The sequence below is a fragment of the Penicillium longicatenatum genome, assembly GCF_028827895.1.
Source record: "Penicillium longicatenatum strain IBT 33135 chromosome Unknown contig_3_segment0_segment0, whole genome shotgun sequence".
Classification (NCBI taxonomy): domain Eukaryota; kingdom Fungi; phylum Ascomycota; class Eurotiomycetes; order Eurotiales; family Aspergillaceae; genus Penicillium; species Penicillium longicatenatum.
The window spans coordinates 3,652,597-3,666,470 of NW_026643121.1; the positions used below are offsets into that span (position 1 = coordinate 3,652,597).

Sequence of the window (13,874 nt, forward strand, 5' to 3'; positions counted from 1 at the left end):
TAGAGCATAGGTATTAGATTGTAATGAGGGGCTCTAAACATTCGCGGTTAAAATTCTACGATCTTTAATGATAGAAGATAAAAGAAAAGGCGTACCTAAGTGACTAGCTGCTGGAGAGTGATACCGACGTAATCTTCTAGCATCTTATAAGTATTAGACGACTTAACATTATTAGCCTCATAGTGTTAAGTATAATAGCAGTACTACGATAAGTAGATATGAGAATACCCGCCAAAGACTAGAGCGAAGATGCAGTAGTAATACAGCATCACTACAGAACGCCAATAGCACATGATAGATCGATAGTAACACACTAGACTACCGATGGCATAAGACGGATCTAGAGTGGTACACTTGGATTGCTTGTGGCACAAGATGGATTACCGGTGTAGCATACTCGCCTCAGAAGGCTCGTACTCAAATAGAAGCACGAGGCAGAACTTAGGAGTTCTCCAGCGATTATATTATAACCTATCCAGGCCTATACTACCAGACATTATCATTGCAGTACCTTCCACTACCACTCTTATTCCTATCATATCTAGAACAGCACTCCTATTCTAACAATTAGGTATAATATATTAAGACTAACTCTTATAGAATTATATACCATAGGCGGGAGTATGCTATAAGCGGGTATGCTATAAGTAAGAGCTGACTATATAAGGTTCCGCCGTAATAGTAGATTTCACTCAGTTCCCTAAGACAGGTGCCATCTAATCTAACCATAAAGGTTCCCAGGACCACCGTCGTTTACTTATCTATTATACGTGTGACCTAATATAAGTAGAGGAATAAGGACAAAAATCATCTTTTAGTGGAAACTAAACTTTCCCGGTCAGCTACAGGGAATCTACGTTTCTCCAGTCATGAATTCACGTTCTATAGCATGGGCGTATAGGTACCGGAACAACTTTTTGCTTAGAAAATTTTTTTTGAAAAGGATGGTTACAGCCTCTAAAGGCGGGCAGTTCAATAGGCAGAGTATTACACAACATGTATGGTAATTCATGCATGGCGGTTCGTACCCCGCATAGTTTAGCGGACCAAGTAATTCTAATCACAACATTCAATCTCACAATAGGTAGTGGAAGATTAGTCCAGACTATGTCAATGTCCCACCTTGCGCCAAGGCTAGGATGTATAGTAGAAGTAAAAGATTGATTGCATCCGGATTTACCAGTTATCCTAAGAAGACGCCACATAAGATCCTATGCCCATGGCTAGTTGGAGTGGGGTAAATTAGCAATATGACCGTCCTTCATTTATGTTGCACTGCTGCATACAGCAAGAGTGGGAGCTAGCCATTCCTGGCGTCATGACCTGTTTCCAATTGGCCCCACCGCTGATATGAAGAGTCTGTTACTGACACAGTTAAATGCGCTCTCAACATACCGCATGCATTGACTACGTCATGAATCAAGTTACACGACCATGAAATAGAGTCTTAGTACAAAGAATATGGACGCATTATGTTCCCATTTTACGGGAAATAGCTCTTCTGCTCAAAGCTGCAACCCCACTTCCTACCGTGCCTACAAAGCATCTCAGGATGAGGCTGATCCAGTATTCGTGGCTTCTCACCATCATTGGTGGGCTGCAACGATGCCTAAAGACTCTGCTTGAGCTACAAAGCACCATGGTTGATTGTTTTATTGGACCTCAGATGCTGGAGAGCGCACTGCCTGACGAGCATCAGGATGGTTTCTTTTTTACAGCGGACAGAGAAGCCACCTTGGATCATTCGATACTTGATGGGTATGATCCTGGGCAGCGGATGCACCACTAAAACCGGAGGTTGTCTCGGTGCAAGTGACCTTGCCACATATAAGTTCACAGCCCCTAAGAAGAGTGTCTGTGACAACCAGCCAGTCATGGTGTTTTCAGAAGCGTGCACCATCGGCTCGCTGAAAGTGGAAAAGCAGATTTCAAAGTCTACCAACCCAAAGCCGTGGAGCAAAGCCGTCCGTCTCAACTATGAGATAGTCGTCCCGGCAGGTTCCCTGGCTCAACACGGATCCGACGCGAGTATAACACTACACCCAGTGTTTCTGCCATTGTGCAGATCCAAATCGAGCTCTGACAATAAGATGACCCAGCGATCCATTTCCTCTCCGTCAATGGGAGTGCACACGCAACTAGTCGCGCACCGGAATTCCTCGAGATAAGAATTAGGTGGATCAAGCGCGAACCTTTGGTGTATCAACAGACTTAACCATCCAAGTTCCCCCAATCTCGCACATTGAAAATATCACCCGAACTGGCGGCGTCTGAAGAGGCCCAGCGCATTAGGTAACAGTTCCAGTTTCCAGCCCTCCGAGTCCATTGGATTCGACTTCAACTCGAACAGCGCCCTGACCGTGTCGCTGGACGGCATCACAAAAACGAGCCACAGCCTCGGCTGGTGGTGGTCTCGCCGGCGCTGGTGCACCCAAATCACTACAAAGAGTAGATTCCACGATAACGGCTTTCGCCTTCTTCCCTGAAGAATGCCAAGAACTATGGTGGGATCATCTACATCTCCCACACCCACTCCCTGTCCGACTTACCGCCGGCGCCAGTCTTCTTGAGACTTGGAGAGACTGCTCTTTTCCCATTCTTGCAGGAGGGTGTGACGACAAATGCGCAGTGGCTGAGCATTCTGGAAAAAACCGCACTGTCATTTGCGGCGCAGTTGGGAAGGCGAATCCTCGTCATGAGCCTTGCTACTGACTGGAAGGTCTACTGCGACAACGGCCAGCGCTCGTAGAAGTTGCTCGATATGTACAAAGAGATAATAACAGATCAGTTTCAGGTATGTCTGGACGGCAGTGCCCCTAACGCGGGTGATCGCGAGAACAATCCCCCGGCCACCGCTAGGCGTGCGAATGGGGAGGACGCTAAGCACTACCGAAATCAAATTAGCGAGAAGAAGGATATAGACCACCGGAAGAACCTCAGCTTTTCTCTGGTCAATTTCAACGGGTAGTTACGGGTGGTGTTTAGTGATTGTCTTGACCACCGGCTGCATTGGAACGCCCGTCACAGCCCAGTCATTACGCAGTCCGACCGTAAACATCATTTTATGAAGCCGACAGCATCATTGGCATAGCAGGATGAAATGCGTTTATTCACGCAATGGGCTGTCGAGCTGAAGATATGCATAATTGACGAGATAAAGCTCAACTCAAGCCGAAGAGCCATTACACAATGTTCCCGGCCTACGGGGCTGAGCAAATGATAATAGTGAAGCTGCTCGTTTTGAGCATGATCTAGATGATTTTATGAATAAGGGATAGATTATGGAAGGTTAGAGGTGCAAACACCGACTTGTAAGGAACCATGCGAGGATTACTGGATCAATTTAGCAGCGTGGAGACGAAAGCGTCAGGTTGGGACCCCTTTTACATCGGCCGGCTCGCTACATTCCGACCCGCCGACTGGTTGAATATTGCCTCCGAGCCATTTTAGAGACTCGCATATTATATGAATCTTTTCTAAGCACATTGCATCAAGTTCTGGTCCATTGGTCCACCTGAACCGATGGTTAAGTCGTAGTGGCCTAGCAGGTGGCGGACTTGGGAAACTAACTACAGGGAAATGGATGAAGAGAACCTTGATAATTAATCAACAATGTATGACGTTAGTAAGACGCTTAGACTGTGCGGGTGCATTGCTAGGGGTTGCATTCCTCGGTATCGAGTATCGTATGCAGGTGCAGTCAGTTATGTATCCGAAACGGATGAACTTTTCATCAAATCGAATTCTGAATCGGCCGAATGTGACTATGCATCAACAGGATCGACAGAAACTACCATACTTATGGGGATTGTTACTCTGAAATTATGATAAGCATGTGTAGACTTGACGAGGAATTGAAGGGGAATTGAAGGAATACACACAGTCCTTGACAATGCAGTGGATCCCGTGTCCTCTGACTGTACTGTGGTAATTTCATAGAGAAGTTAAGACTAGCTTTGAAAATGTCGTAATTACAAAATATGATGTAGGTCATTGACCACATGTTGCCAATAAGCCGAGCCAGATGATCTAATACGCAGCTGTTTGCAGTGGACTCACATCTCGTTCTGCATTGAGAGCTGATCTGTTCTGGTCTGTATATGTATAGCAACCACTATTTCCTCTACCTTCTACCACACTTATTTTGATTATATGTAATATAGCTTAATATAAACTTATCATACTATCATACCCTAGTATACCCTAAATTTAGGGTAACTAGGTATGGTATGAAGTACATAGTAATTTTTGATGCGGTCGATTTGCTGTGCTAAAGGGGGAGAGATATATATATAGAATATACAGTTTCACCACCCAATTAACCATATATATAGGTCTTCCCAACCACCCTTTATATAATTGAAATAAAGAATAAGCTATATTTTATTTAGTCCAGGTGAGGGTTGTGTAGAACTGTAGCCTATGAGGTATTTAAAGTGGTATTTTACCCCTCCAAAACCAAACTTTCTGGGTAGTTTATGAAAAATACACATAATTTTGGACCCATAAAGATGGGCCCCCATTTGAGCCGGGCATCTTTATGGGTCCAACCCATTATGCCGAAGCCTAGGGTTATCTCAACCGAAAGCAACTTGGGGAGAGCCCCAATATCAATCATTTGCATATGACAAATCCGAGCAATTCTCCTCAATCCCAAGAGCTTCTTGTTCATTTTGGTACTAGTCTCCCGATGATATAGCAAGTTGAGATGTCTCTTCTCGCGATACCCGCTTAGGCAACCAATTAGCTGGACCACACGCCTTTTTACATGTCTCAAAATTCAGTTCTCTGCCTGAAACAGGCAATATCTCGCAGGGGAAGCTTTTTTTATATTGCGCAGTACGGCTACTTCCTCGTGAGGGGTCAAAACATGGAAAAGCTTCGGTTAGGTAGGAGGATAGAAGTTGTCGTATTCGCAAGTATAATAGAATACAGATTTAATGAAGGCGGTCAGAGTTTTGACAAACTGCTTACTATTCTTCTATGATAGCATCCTTAACGGCATACATCAAACCCATTGGGGATGTCGGAGCTGACTGCGAGTAGCCACCAGCAGCTCGACCATGGCAAAAGTCGACCCTCCCATGATTTCTAGCACGGCCACATCGGCCAAAAACTCCTTCGCAAACCAATTACAAAGTTCAACCGCAAGAAGTGAGTCAACTCGATAAGTGTGCAGGGGGGCGTCAACATCGACATCGACATGTTCGGGAATCAACCGGTACGAATGTACCATCTTATGAATGAGGGCCCGACCGATGATCTCGCGACCTTTCTGCAGAGACGTTGTCTTGAGAAAGAGCTTCTTGAAATCCGCTTTCTCGCTTTTCACCGAGTTTGGGTCCATGAGGATTTTTTCCAGCTTCAGTCGCTTGAAGAGAGGTTTGTCTGTCAGTTGATTCTCGACCTGTCGACCACCACGACCGGATACCCCAAATACCAACTGAGCATTGCCGGGGGTTAACGGAACCTTCATGGGTTTGCAATAGTGACTCAGAAGAGCGAAGAACTGTTCCCGGCTCACTGGAGCAAGCGATCCATATTGAAGAACCTTGTCGAGGAAGCCTTCGGTTTCAACCAAAACGCCGTCGTCAATCATAGGGCCAAGGTCCAAAGATACTGCTTGTTGTCCATGGAATGCCAGGTGTCTCGCAAAGCTGTCCATGTAGGAGTTTCCTGCGGCATAGTTGGATTGACCTGTGAGTCCAATGACATTACTGGCCGAGGAAAACATAATAAAGAAATCCAGTGGTGGAAGAGCCTCGGCCAAGTTTTTTGATCCCAGAGCTTTGCATTCTACCGCCACGTGCCAGTCATCAAAGCGTATCTCGCTGAATAAACAGTCACGAAGAACCATCGAGGCTTGGATCAGGCCTTTGATTGGGGGCATTGTTTGCATGACTTGACCCATCACCGATTGGACACTTTGTGTATCGATGATATCACATGGAGGTGCCTGGACCGTTACCCCCTGGGCAGAAAGTTCGTCAATGAGGACTCTGGCTGCCTCTGTCGTGGGCCCCGAACGTCCCAGCAGTACGAGGTTGCGAGCCCCTTGAGAAACCATCCACCGTGCTGTTGCACGTCCCAAGCCACCTAGGCCACCAGAGATCACATAGGTAGCACTGGCCTGAAGTTGAGCCTCGTTCTTCGTTTTGAACACCGTCGGAACTTCGACATTCACCGTCAGATCAATGACTGTCTTGCCCGGATTGGTTCCATGTTGCACGGAACGGAAGATTTCCTCGATAAAACATGCGCTCTCCATATGGCAAAAGCTCAAATTGACATGACCCGCAGTGAGGAGTGGAAGTACTTCGTTGATTGCCTCTTGAAGCATATCTGGTCTGTCACTGATCCACTGGAGGTCGTCGAAATAGGTCAGAGACGCCTGCCGACTGAAATGTGCTAGCGGGAGAAGGCCGCTGGACTGGTGGCCGACTTGGATCATCAGACCATATGGTGCTACACATTCCCAAGAGGCACATTGTATCTTCCCACCAGCGAAATTGATGACCATGTCCGCTCCGTGGTCAGTTGCTCGCATGAGCCCAGATGCGAAACAGACATCGCGAGCGTCCAAAATACGTTCGGATGGCAACATGCCTTGCTGAAACAACCATTGCCTCTTTTCTTCTGTATCAAATGTCGTGTATACCATGGCCCCGAGATATCTAGCAAGTTGGATTGCGGCTTGGCCGAGGGAACTAGTGCCATCATGCACTAGAACCGTATGCGTCCGACGGAGGCGACCGACCGTGACCAAGAGATGCCACGCCGTGCCAAATGCCATCGGTATAGCGGCGGCATGAGTGAGTGGAATCTCGCTTGGTATGCGGAACACGAAGTCCTGTTTGGCTCTCGCCATCGTCCTAAACTTCCCAGGGCCGAAGGCGAGCACGCGGTCACCAGGTTGAAGGCCAACGCAGCCGTGACCTACTTTGACAACCGTCCCAGCGCACTCGAGCCCAAGAGGTATATCGGGAATCTTTCCTGTTACACTCAGAACGTCGTGCAAGGTGACGCCGACAGCTGCAACCTTGATAATGACATCATCGGGTTGAATCAGGCGGATATCATCTTCGTCTGCCCAGTGGAGTGATGTAAGAACGCCAGATGTTCCGCACAACAATCGAGCGGAGCTCAAATCAGCAAGTGGTTGGATTGAGGATTGCAGAGGCTGAGACGCCAAGTGTAGCCCTTTGGTAAGTTGGAGATCAGGCTCGAGTCGAAGAATGTGCAGAGTCCCATCGATCTCCAAGAATTCCGGCTCGTAATCCGAGGTCGGGTCAGCCAGAAGACTTCCTTGCATAACATGCATGATGTGATTGATTTGCCGACCCAAGATCTCTCCCCCAGGTCCAGAGCCAAGGTACAGATTCGTCGAGTCGCCTTCTCATTGCGCAATGTGCGGGTCCATCCATCAACAAGGCCATATTCGGGCAACGTGTCATGCCCACCGCCAGCAGTGACCCAAAGGATGGAATTGCATCCATTAGTCAGTGTTTGCAGACTCGTAAAGGTCGCGCGCGTCATATTGCTCAACATTGGCCGTTCGGTTTCTTCAAGGCAGACCACTGTCGATCCCATGAGGTCGGAAGCGGCACATTCTTCCAGGCTCCCAGACACAACCTGCGATCCAGGATAGTGCAGTAGCAGAGCTTCACGAACTCGATTGAATATTTCTTGCTGTAGCCTGGAGAGGCAATGCATGATGAAATAAAACGATTGTCGTGTCTGTTTCATTTCGTGCACCCGGGTATCCGAAGCATTAGCCACGATGATGTCCATTTCGTGACATTCGGTGTCATCAAACTCTGGAAACACAACTTCAATGCCATGGAATCCAGAACCTCTCAAAGCTCCGTCCCATTCATCGACCGTGAGTGCAGGACTGTGTACTCTTCCATCATCGACACCGGCCCACCAGCCCTCCATGAGTCCCGCAATGAATCCAGAACGAATAATCTCTGGATGTGTCACTTCAAACAGCATCAATTTGCCATCTGCCTTCAACAGGCTGTGCACATTGTTGAGGGTATCTCCAATGCAAGGAGTTGCGTGAAGAACATTGGCCGCGATGATCAAGTCATACGAGCCAAGTTCGTACCCCTGCTCTACTGGGTCCTGCTCAATATTCAAAATTCGGAAATGGAGATGTGGGTATTTAGCGAAGCAGTCCGCGGCTCGCTCGAAAAACGCCGGCGATATATCAGTGTAGTCATAACACTTGTAGAGTGCAGACTCTTCGGGGACATTGCAATCAGTCGACAGGGCCTTCAAGATATGACGCGTCGATCCACCAGTACCGGCTCCAATCTCCAGAATCCGCATATTAGGGTTTTTTCTGGCAGCTGTTTGCAAGTAGAGTCCCCATGGCTTGAAGCAAGGTCGATTGTTCACCTCGCTGTACCACTGCGCCATCATATCACCATTGAACAAGAACTCGAGAGGGTCCTGATCTCCTTCGAGGATCTTGAGAAGGTTACGTCCAGTATGAACGTATGCAGCCCCAGCACCATTACTGGACAAAACCCGTTGACATACTGCTTCAAAGTAGCCAGGTCTTTCCAGGTACTCGCCCCATTCTGGTCTGCTGAGAGGAAGCTCACCGGCTCGATACTTCTCCTTCTGCAGAGTCGCCCAGTCCACATACCGCTGAACGTGCGGTAATCGCGAATGAGATGTTGCATGATTGGCAGTGATCGCAGTCAATGCATCGGCAAGAAATTTATACAAGACAAAGTTCAAATCTCGGAAGAATTCCACGGGTTCTGTTGGCTTTGAGATGGCCTGTCCACAAAACGCGATTAATCGCGCGGTGTCCATTGTATTCAGATCTGCCACACGATTCAAGCGAAACGCGGTCAATGGAGCTACCTCCTGCTCAGTAGATGGGCTTGTGGTACCACCCAAGATGGTAGATTGAAGTCCGTGGACCTGAACAAGAAGTCGTTTCTCATTCATGGCACATGCGTCAAATGCATGTCCTCGATTATGAAATGATTTCATCCATGCCGACGTCTGAACTCTGTCAACAGCCCCATTTATACCCTTGCGAGCCACCCAGAGCGATCCGATCCCAGTCGGGATAGCGGCAGGGACTTGGATTTGCGCATCTCCCATAAGGGCCACCGAGGACAAGTGTAGGATCCCATCCAGAGTGGTAGGATGGATGATGTGATTCTGTGGATGTTCCATTTCAGGCCACTGGAAGACTTTGACAAGAGCTATGGCTTCCCTTCCATTGCATTTAGCACCCGTCACGGTCTGGAAAGCAGGACCGAATTGAAAGCCGGACCCATGCAGACGGGTGTAAATGTCATCGTCGACTAGCTTCGACGTGCAAGTATGTCCGAGTTGATCGTGGCGTTGGGACCAATCTTCGCAGACCCTCGTTTGCTCGGTATCGTTGCTCGCGGACTGATAATCGACTCGGATGTACCCGTGACAATGCTCCTCCCATGCATCATTCTGCCAGGAGCACAGTCTGAATTCCATCCATGAGGTGGGCCTTTCCCCGCCGTTCATGGTCCGTAACAGGAGGCTGGTCTCAACACCCTCTGCTGTGCGAGGGATAACCAGCGCCCGCTGGAACTTTACAGCCTTTAGTTCAAAGCCGGAAATAGCATCGGCATCATTGACCATCTGATTAGCGGCTTCGATGGCCATCACGACCATACCCGCTCCCGGGTAAATAAGAGTGCCGCCAATGACGTGGTCTTCTACCCAAGGCATTTCTGTGACACGGATATGATGTCGCCACCGAGCCTCCAAAGGATCCCACTCCGGTACACGCTGTCCAATGAGGTCGTAGCGAGGTTCTCTGAGCCGTCCCCTCTTGCTGGCTCTGCTTTCACGCCAGTATGAGTTAGTATGGTTGAACGGGTACCGCGGGAGATCCACCAGAACCCGTGGATGTTTGACAGGGCTCGGATCCGTGAGCCTATTCACTCTTTCCATATTCACTGGTATGCCCAGACAGTGTAGCTGCCCGACAGCGGCGAGAACCTGATGGGTTGCATTTTCCTTGCGCCTCAGCGTTGGACAATACCTCATATCGCGACCCCATGGCAGCGTGTCCAGCATATCTCGAATGGGCCCCTGGAGAGCTGAGTGAGGCCCGATTTCAAGAAGAATGTTAACGCTGGCTTGGCTTCTGTGGCTGCAGTCCAGCTTCTTGCGAATTCTTCGTCCAGAGCATATTCCGAAGAAAGCGTCTGTGAATCGGACAGGCGAGACAAGATTGGCAACCCAATAGTCTGGTGTTCCCAACTCTTCAAGCTTAACCTTTTTGCCTGTCACCGAAGAGACCATCATAACTGGTTTGATTTGGCGTCCAATACCAATGCCCATCATCTGTTCGCGATACTTGCCCGCCACAAGGTTCATGTGAGAGGAATGGTAGGCGACCGGAATCTTCAGTATCCGGGCAAAGATACCCTCAGCATGGAGTAAGTTTTTCAGAATTTCGATTTGGTCTCGATCCCCGGAGACCGTCACACTCTTCTGGCTGTTGACGCACGCGACAGAAATCTTGCGACAGCAAAAACTAGCGACCTTGTCAATGAATTGTTCTGTTTCCTCCACCGAAAGTCCGACAGCCATCATACCGCCGCTCGTTCCACTGTCCCTAGCTAGCTGACCAGCACAAAGGCCCCGAAAATATGCGACCTTCATGGCGTCCTGGAGATTCAGAGCGCCAACTGCATATGCAGCGGCAATTTCCCCGGAGGAATGCCCAATGGAGGCCGCAGGCCGAATACCAAGACCATCCAGAAGATCGAACAAAGCAATCTGCAGAGCAGTATTTGCTGGCTGGGCGACTTCGGGCTCATGGATTCTAGACCTGCTGGTACTTTCGACTAGACACTCTTCACGCAGAGACCAAGGGCAGCCAAAGGAACGCAGAGCCTTCTCGCAGTTGTCAATGGTATTGCGAAACCCAGACAAGCCCCAAAGCTCTCGGCCCATCCCAGGCCACTGCGCACCCTGGCCGCTGAAGACAAATCCTAGGACAGGGGCATCGAGGGTTTTATGGATTGGGGATACCAACTTGTCAATATTTTGTAAGTCGGAGAATCGAGAAGCGATAAAGAATGTTCTATTATCGAGGGTCGTCCGACGCAGGTTTAGAGTGTAGGCTAAGTCCCCTAAATATTCTGAATGACTGGACTGCGGGGATAACATCTCAAAATGGCTTTGGTATGTGTGAACCATGTTCTTCGTGACCTCTTTGCTAGAAGCAGAGAATACCAAAAGCCTGGGTAGGTCACCGGGGGTTTGAATCCTAGAGGACTCCGTGCTTTCTGCTGTTTCCGAGACAGCCAGAGTAGCAGGGACCTCCACAGTGACATGATTTGCCACGAGGTGATGATCTTGCAGAAAGTGGAACGCATCATCCAGGATAACATGAGCGTTTGAGCCTCCAAATCCAAAGGAATTCACAGATGCCCGCCGCAAGCCCCGAGTTGGCCATGGTGTTGGCTGGTGAGGAAGTTTCAGGTTTAAGAACTCGAGATCAATTTTGGGATTTAGCCTTTCGAAATTAGCATTGGGCGGAATGAGTCCCTTTTCAAGAACCATGATGGTCTTGATGATGGCGGCAATTCCACTGGCACCCTCAAGATGGCCGATATTTGACTTCACGGCGCCAACTATAAGCGGCTCTTGGATTCCAGGTGAACTACACCCGCGCATGCCACGGAAGGCCTCTCCTATTGCGTTGCACTCAATTGGATCACCGACCGGAGTTCCTGTTCCATGGGCCTCGAAGAAACAGGTTGGCTCCATACTAAGCCCTGCTTTCTCGTAGGTTCTTCTAATCAGTTGTGCCTGAGAAGCTCCACTAGGTTGCATGATTCCGGATGGCGTCAAGCCGTCCTGGTTGGAACCGGTTGCACGAACGACGGCTCGGATAGTATCGCCGTCACGAATGGCGTCTCTGAGGCGTTTCAAGATCAATGTTCCAGTTCCTTCGCCCCGGCCGTATCCGTTTGCGCGATGATCAAAGCTATGGCTTCGCGAATCGGGGGAGAGCATGTTGACATTCGAGAACACTTGCATCATGTCTGGCGATAATATCATATTAGTACCCGCGACGATTCCCATATCGGCATCTCCGGATTGTAAGCCTTGACATGCTAAGTCCATGGCTACTAAGCTGCTAGAGCATGCCGTGTCGATATTCATGCTGGTGCCATGCAAATCGAAGAACCAACTGACTCTGTTGGCATTCATACATGCGTTGATACCGACAACGTCATAGTCGGCACTCATTTCGACATCTTTGCAGGCCATAAGGCGGTAGTCACTCCCAAAGCATCCAACATGGACAGATGTTTGGGAACCTGCGATGCGTGCCATTGGTATACCGGCTGTCGAGGTTGTTAGAGACAAAGATTCTCACGATCCACAACTTTGACTGTTACCATTCTCAAGCGCACCATACGTCACCTCCAGTATTTGCCGCTGCTGGGGGTCCAGTGCAGACGCCTCGTCAGCGGAAAGGGAGAAAAATGCAGCATCAAAAAGGGACACATCTTCTTTGAGAAAATGCCCCCCTCGTGGTGTGAACTGTCGTTATTTAGAATGATTCTATATTACCGCCGCTCGGGGCGATTCACCTGTCCTCGTCGCCTTTTGTCTGGATGATACCACCCAGCGACATTCCAACGATCGGCCGATGATTGCGTCATGGCGCATCTCTTCTCCATCATCAACCTCCAAAATCCCTCGTCATCGACTGCATCGCCTGGGAAGCGAAAACAATACCCTACAACCGCTATAGGCTCAAGTAGATCTTTGTCTTTGACAAGAGCCCCCGTCGGGCGTAGTGCCGATCCACCATAAGGGATTTGGCTATGGTAGCTGGATTTTTCGATCTCTTCACACATCAGAAGAGCCATAATGGCTTCGGAAATATTTCGTTTGGTGTTTTATCATCAATTTGAGAAGAGGGCTGGACGGAAGTCCTCGTGTATCTTCAATCGGGGGAACGTGGCAATGAAGATCCACTTATCGAATCCAACCGACCCCTCATGTTTACCCCGTCATCTCTACTAATATCCCGGCTCTAACGAATTGTGACCGAAGAACCTTGGATACAAAAAACCAACAGGTTCGGTTCCATTGCCCAGGTCCACTACTGCGCTCCGCCCCAACGCTCTACGCTATCAGCCGATCACAATTCAATTTCAGAACACTGACTAACTAGAAACCCCTTGCACGCTGCACTTGCTGATCAAAGATTGGCCATGCATCTGTAGGGCCCCCGCCCCTGGATTCCGTTTCATTGGGTGCGCGCTGAACCAGGTGGAGAGTATCAACACGGCCCGGTCTGATGGTCTGAAAAAGGCAAGACCGAGACTGGTGCGAATATGCGTCAGAGGTTATCATCGTGGGCTCAGTCGCACACAGGCCATTGGTTGTCCAATTCCCATCTTGCACTTGAAATCGTTATCATCGGCTCTTCCTGCGCACTCTTTTGATCCCCCAAAGAATTATGCATGTGGATACTGCAACTCCTGAAATTCTCCTTTTGAGGGCCTTGGTGGAGAAAATCCCGCCATACTGTGGGAGTGGGTCAACGGGCCAAACGAGGTCAAAATGGGGTCGTAGGTTTCAGACGGCGCGGCCCGTTTGATAGAGTGGTAAAGTGGTACATGGTAATATCCCCGGTAACGTATTTCACAAGCGAGGGAGCCACCCAGTCGGCCGAGCCACCTCGAAACACATCGTAAATGCGATAAATTATACCTTAATATTTCAATAACAACGCATATTAATCGTATCAAATCTTCAGTCTTGTCTTTTTCAGGAAGCTTTAGTTCGCCTTTGGAGTTTGGTGTAATTTCATGGAGGGTTTTATGATA

At 48.9% G+C, this 13,874-nt stretch overlaps 3 protein-coding genes across 3 annotated transcripts; 1 reads left to right on the forward strand and 2 right to left on the reverse strand.

The window, feature by feature from the left end:
* Window positions 1-2,288: 2,288 nt before the first annotated feature.
* Window positions 2,289-2,640, reverse strand: N7484_006720 (uncharacterized protein; the record flags this gene model as incomplete). Its single annotated transcript, XM_057117138.1, has 2 exons — window positions 2,289-2,482; window positions 2,550-2,640. 2 exons carry the CDS (start codon window positions 2,638-2,640, stop codon window positions 2,289-2,291), a joined length of 285 nt encoding a protein of 94 aa, XP_056973021.1.
* A 55-nt stretch (window positions 2,641-2,695) lies between these two features.
* Window positions 2,696-2,968, forward strand: N7484_006721 (uncharacterized protein; the record flags this gene model as incomplete). The annotated part of the gene is made up of 2 exons (XM_057117139.1): window positions 2,696-2,719; window positions 2,795-2,968. 2 exons carry the CDS (start codon window positions 2,696-2,698, stop codon window positions 2,966-2,968), a joined length of 198 nt encoding a protein of 65 aa, XP_056973022.1.
* Window positions 2,969-5,008: 2,040 nt separating this feature from the next.
* N7484_006722 (type I polyketide synthase) lies at window positions 5,009-12,908 on the reverse strand (the record flags this gene model as incomplete). The annotated part of the gene is made up of 4 exons (XM_057117140.1): window positions 5,009-7,392; window positions 7,461-12,377; window positions 12,432-12,576; window positions 12,627-12,908. 4 exons carry the CDS (start codon window positions 12,906-12,908, stop codon window positions 5,009-5,011), a joined length of 7,728 nt encoding a protein of 2,575 aa, XP_056973023.1.
* Window positions 12,909-13,874: the final 966 nt, after the last annotated feature.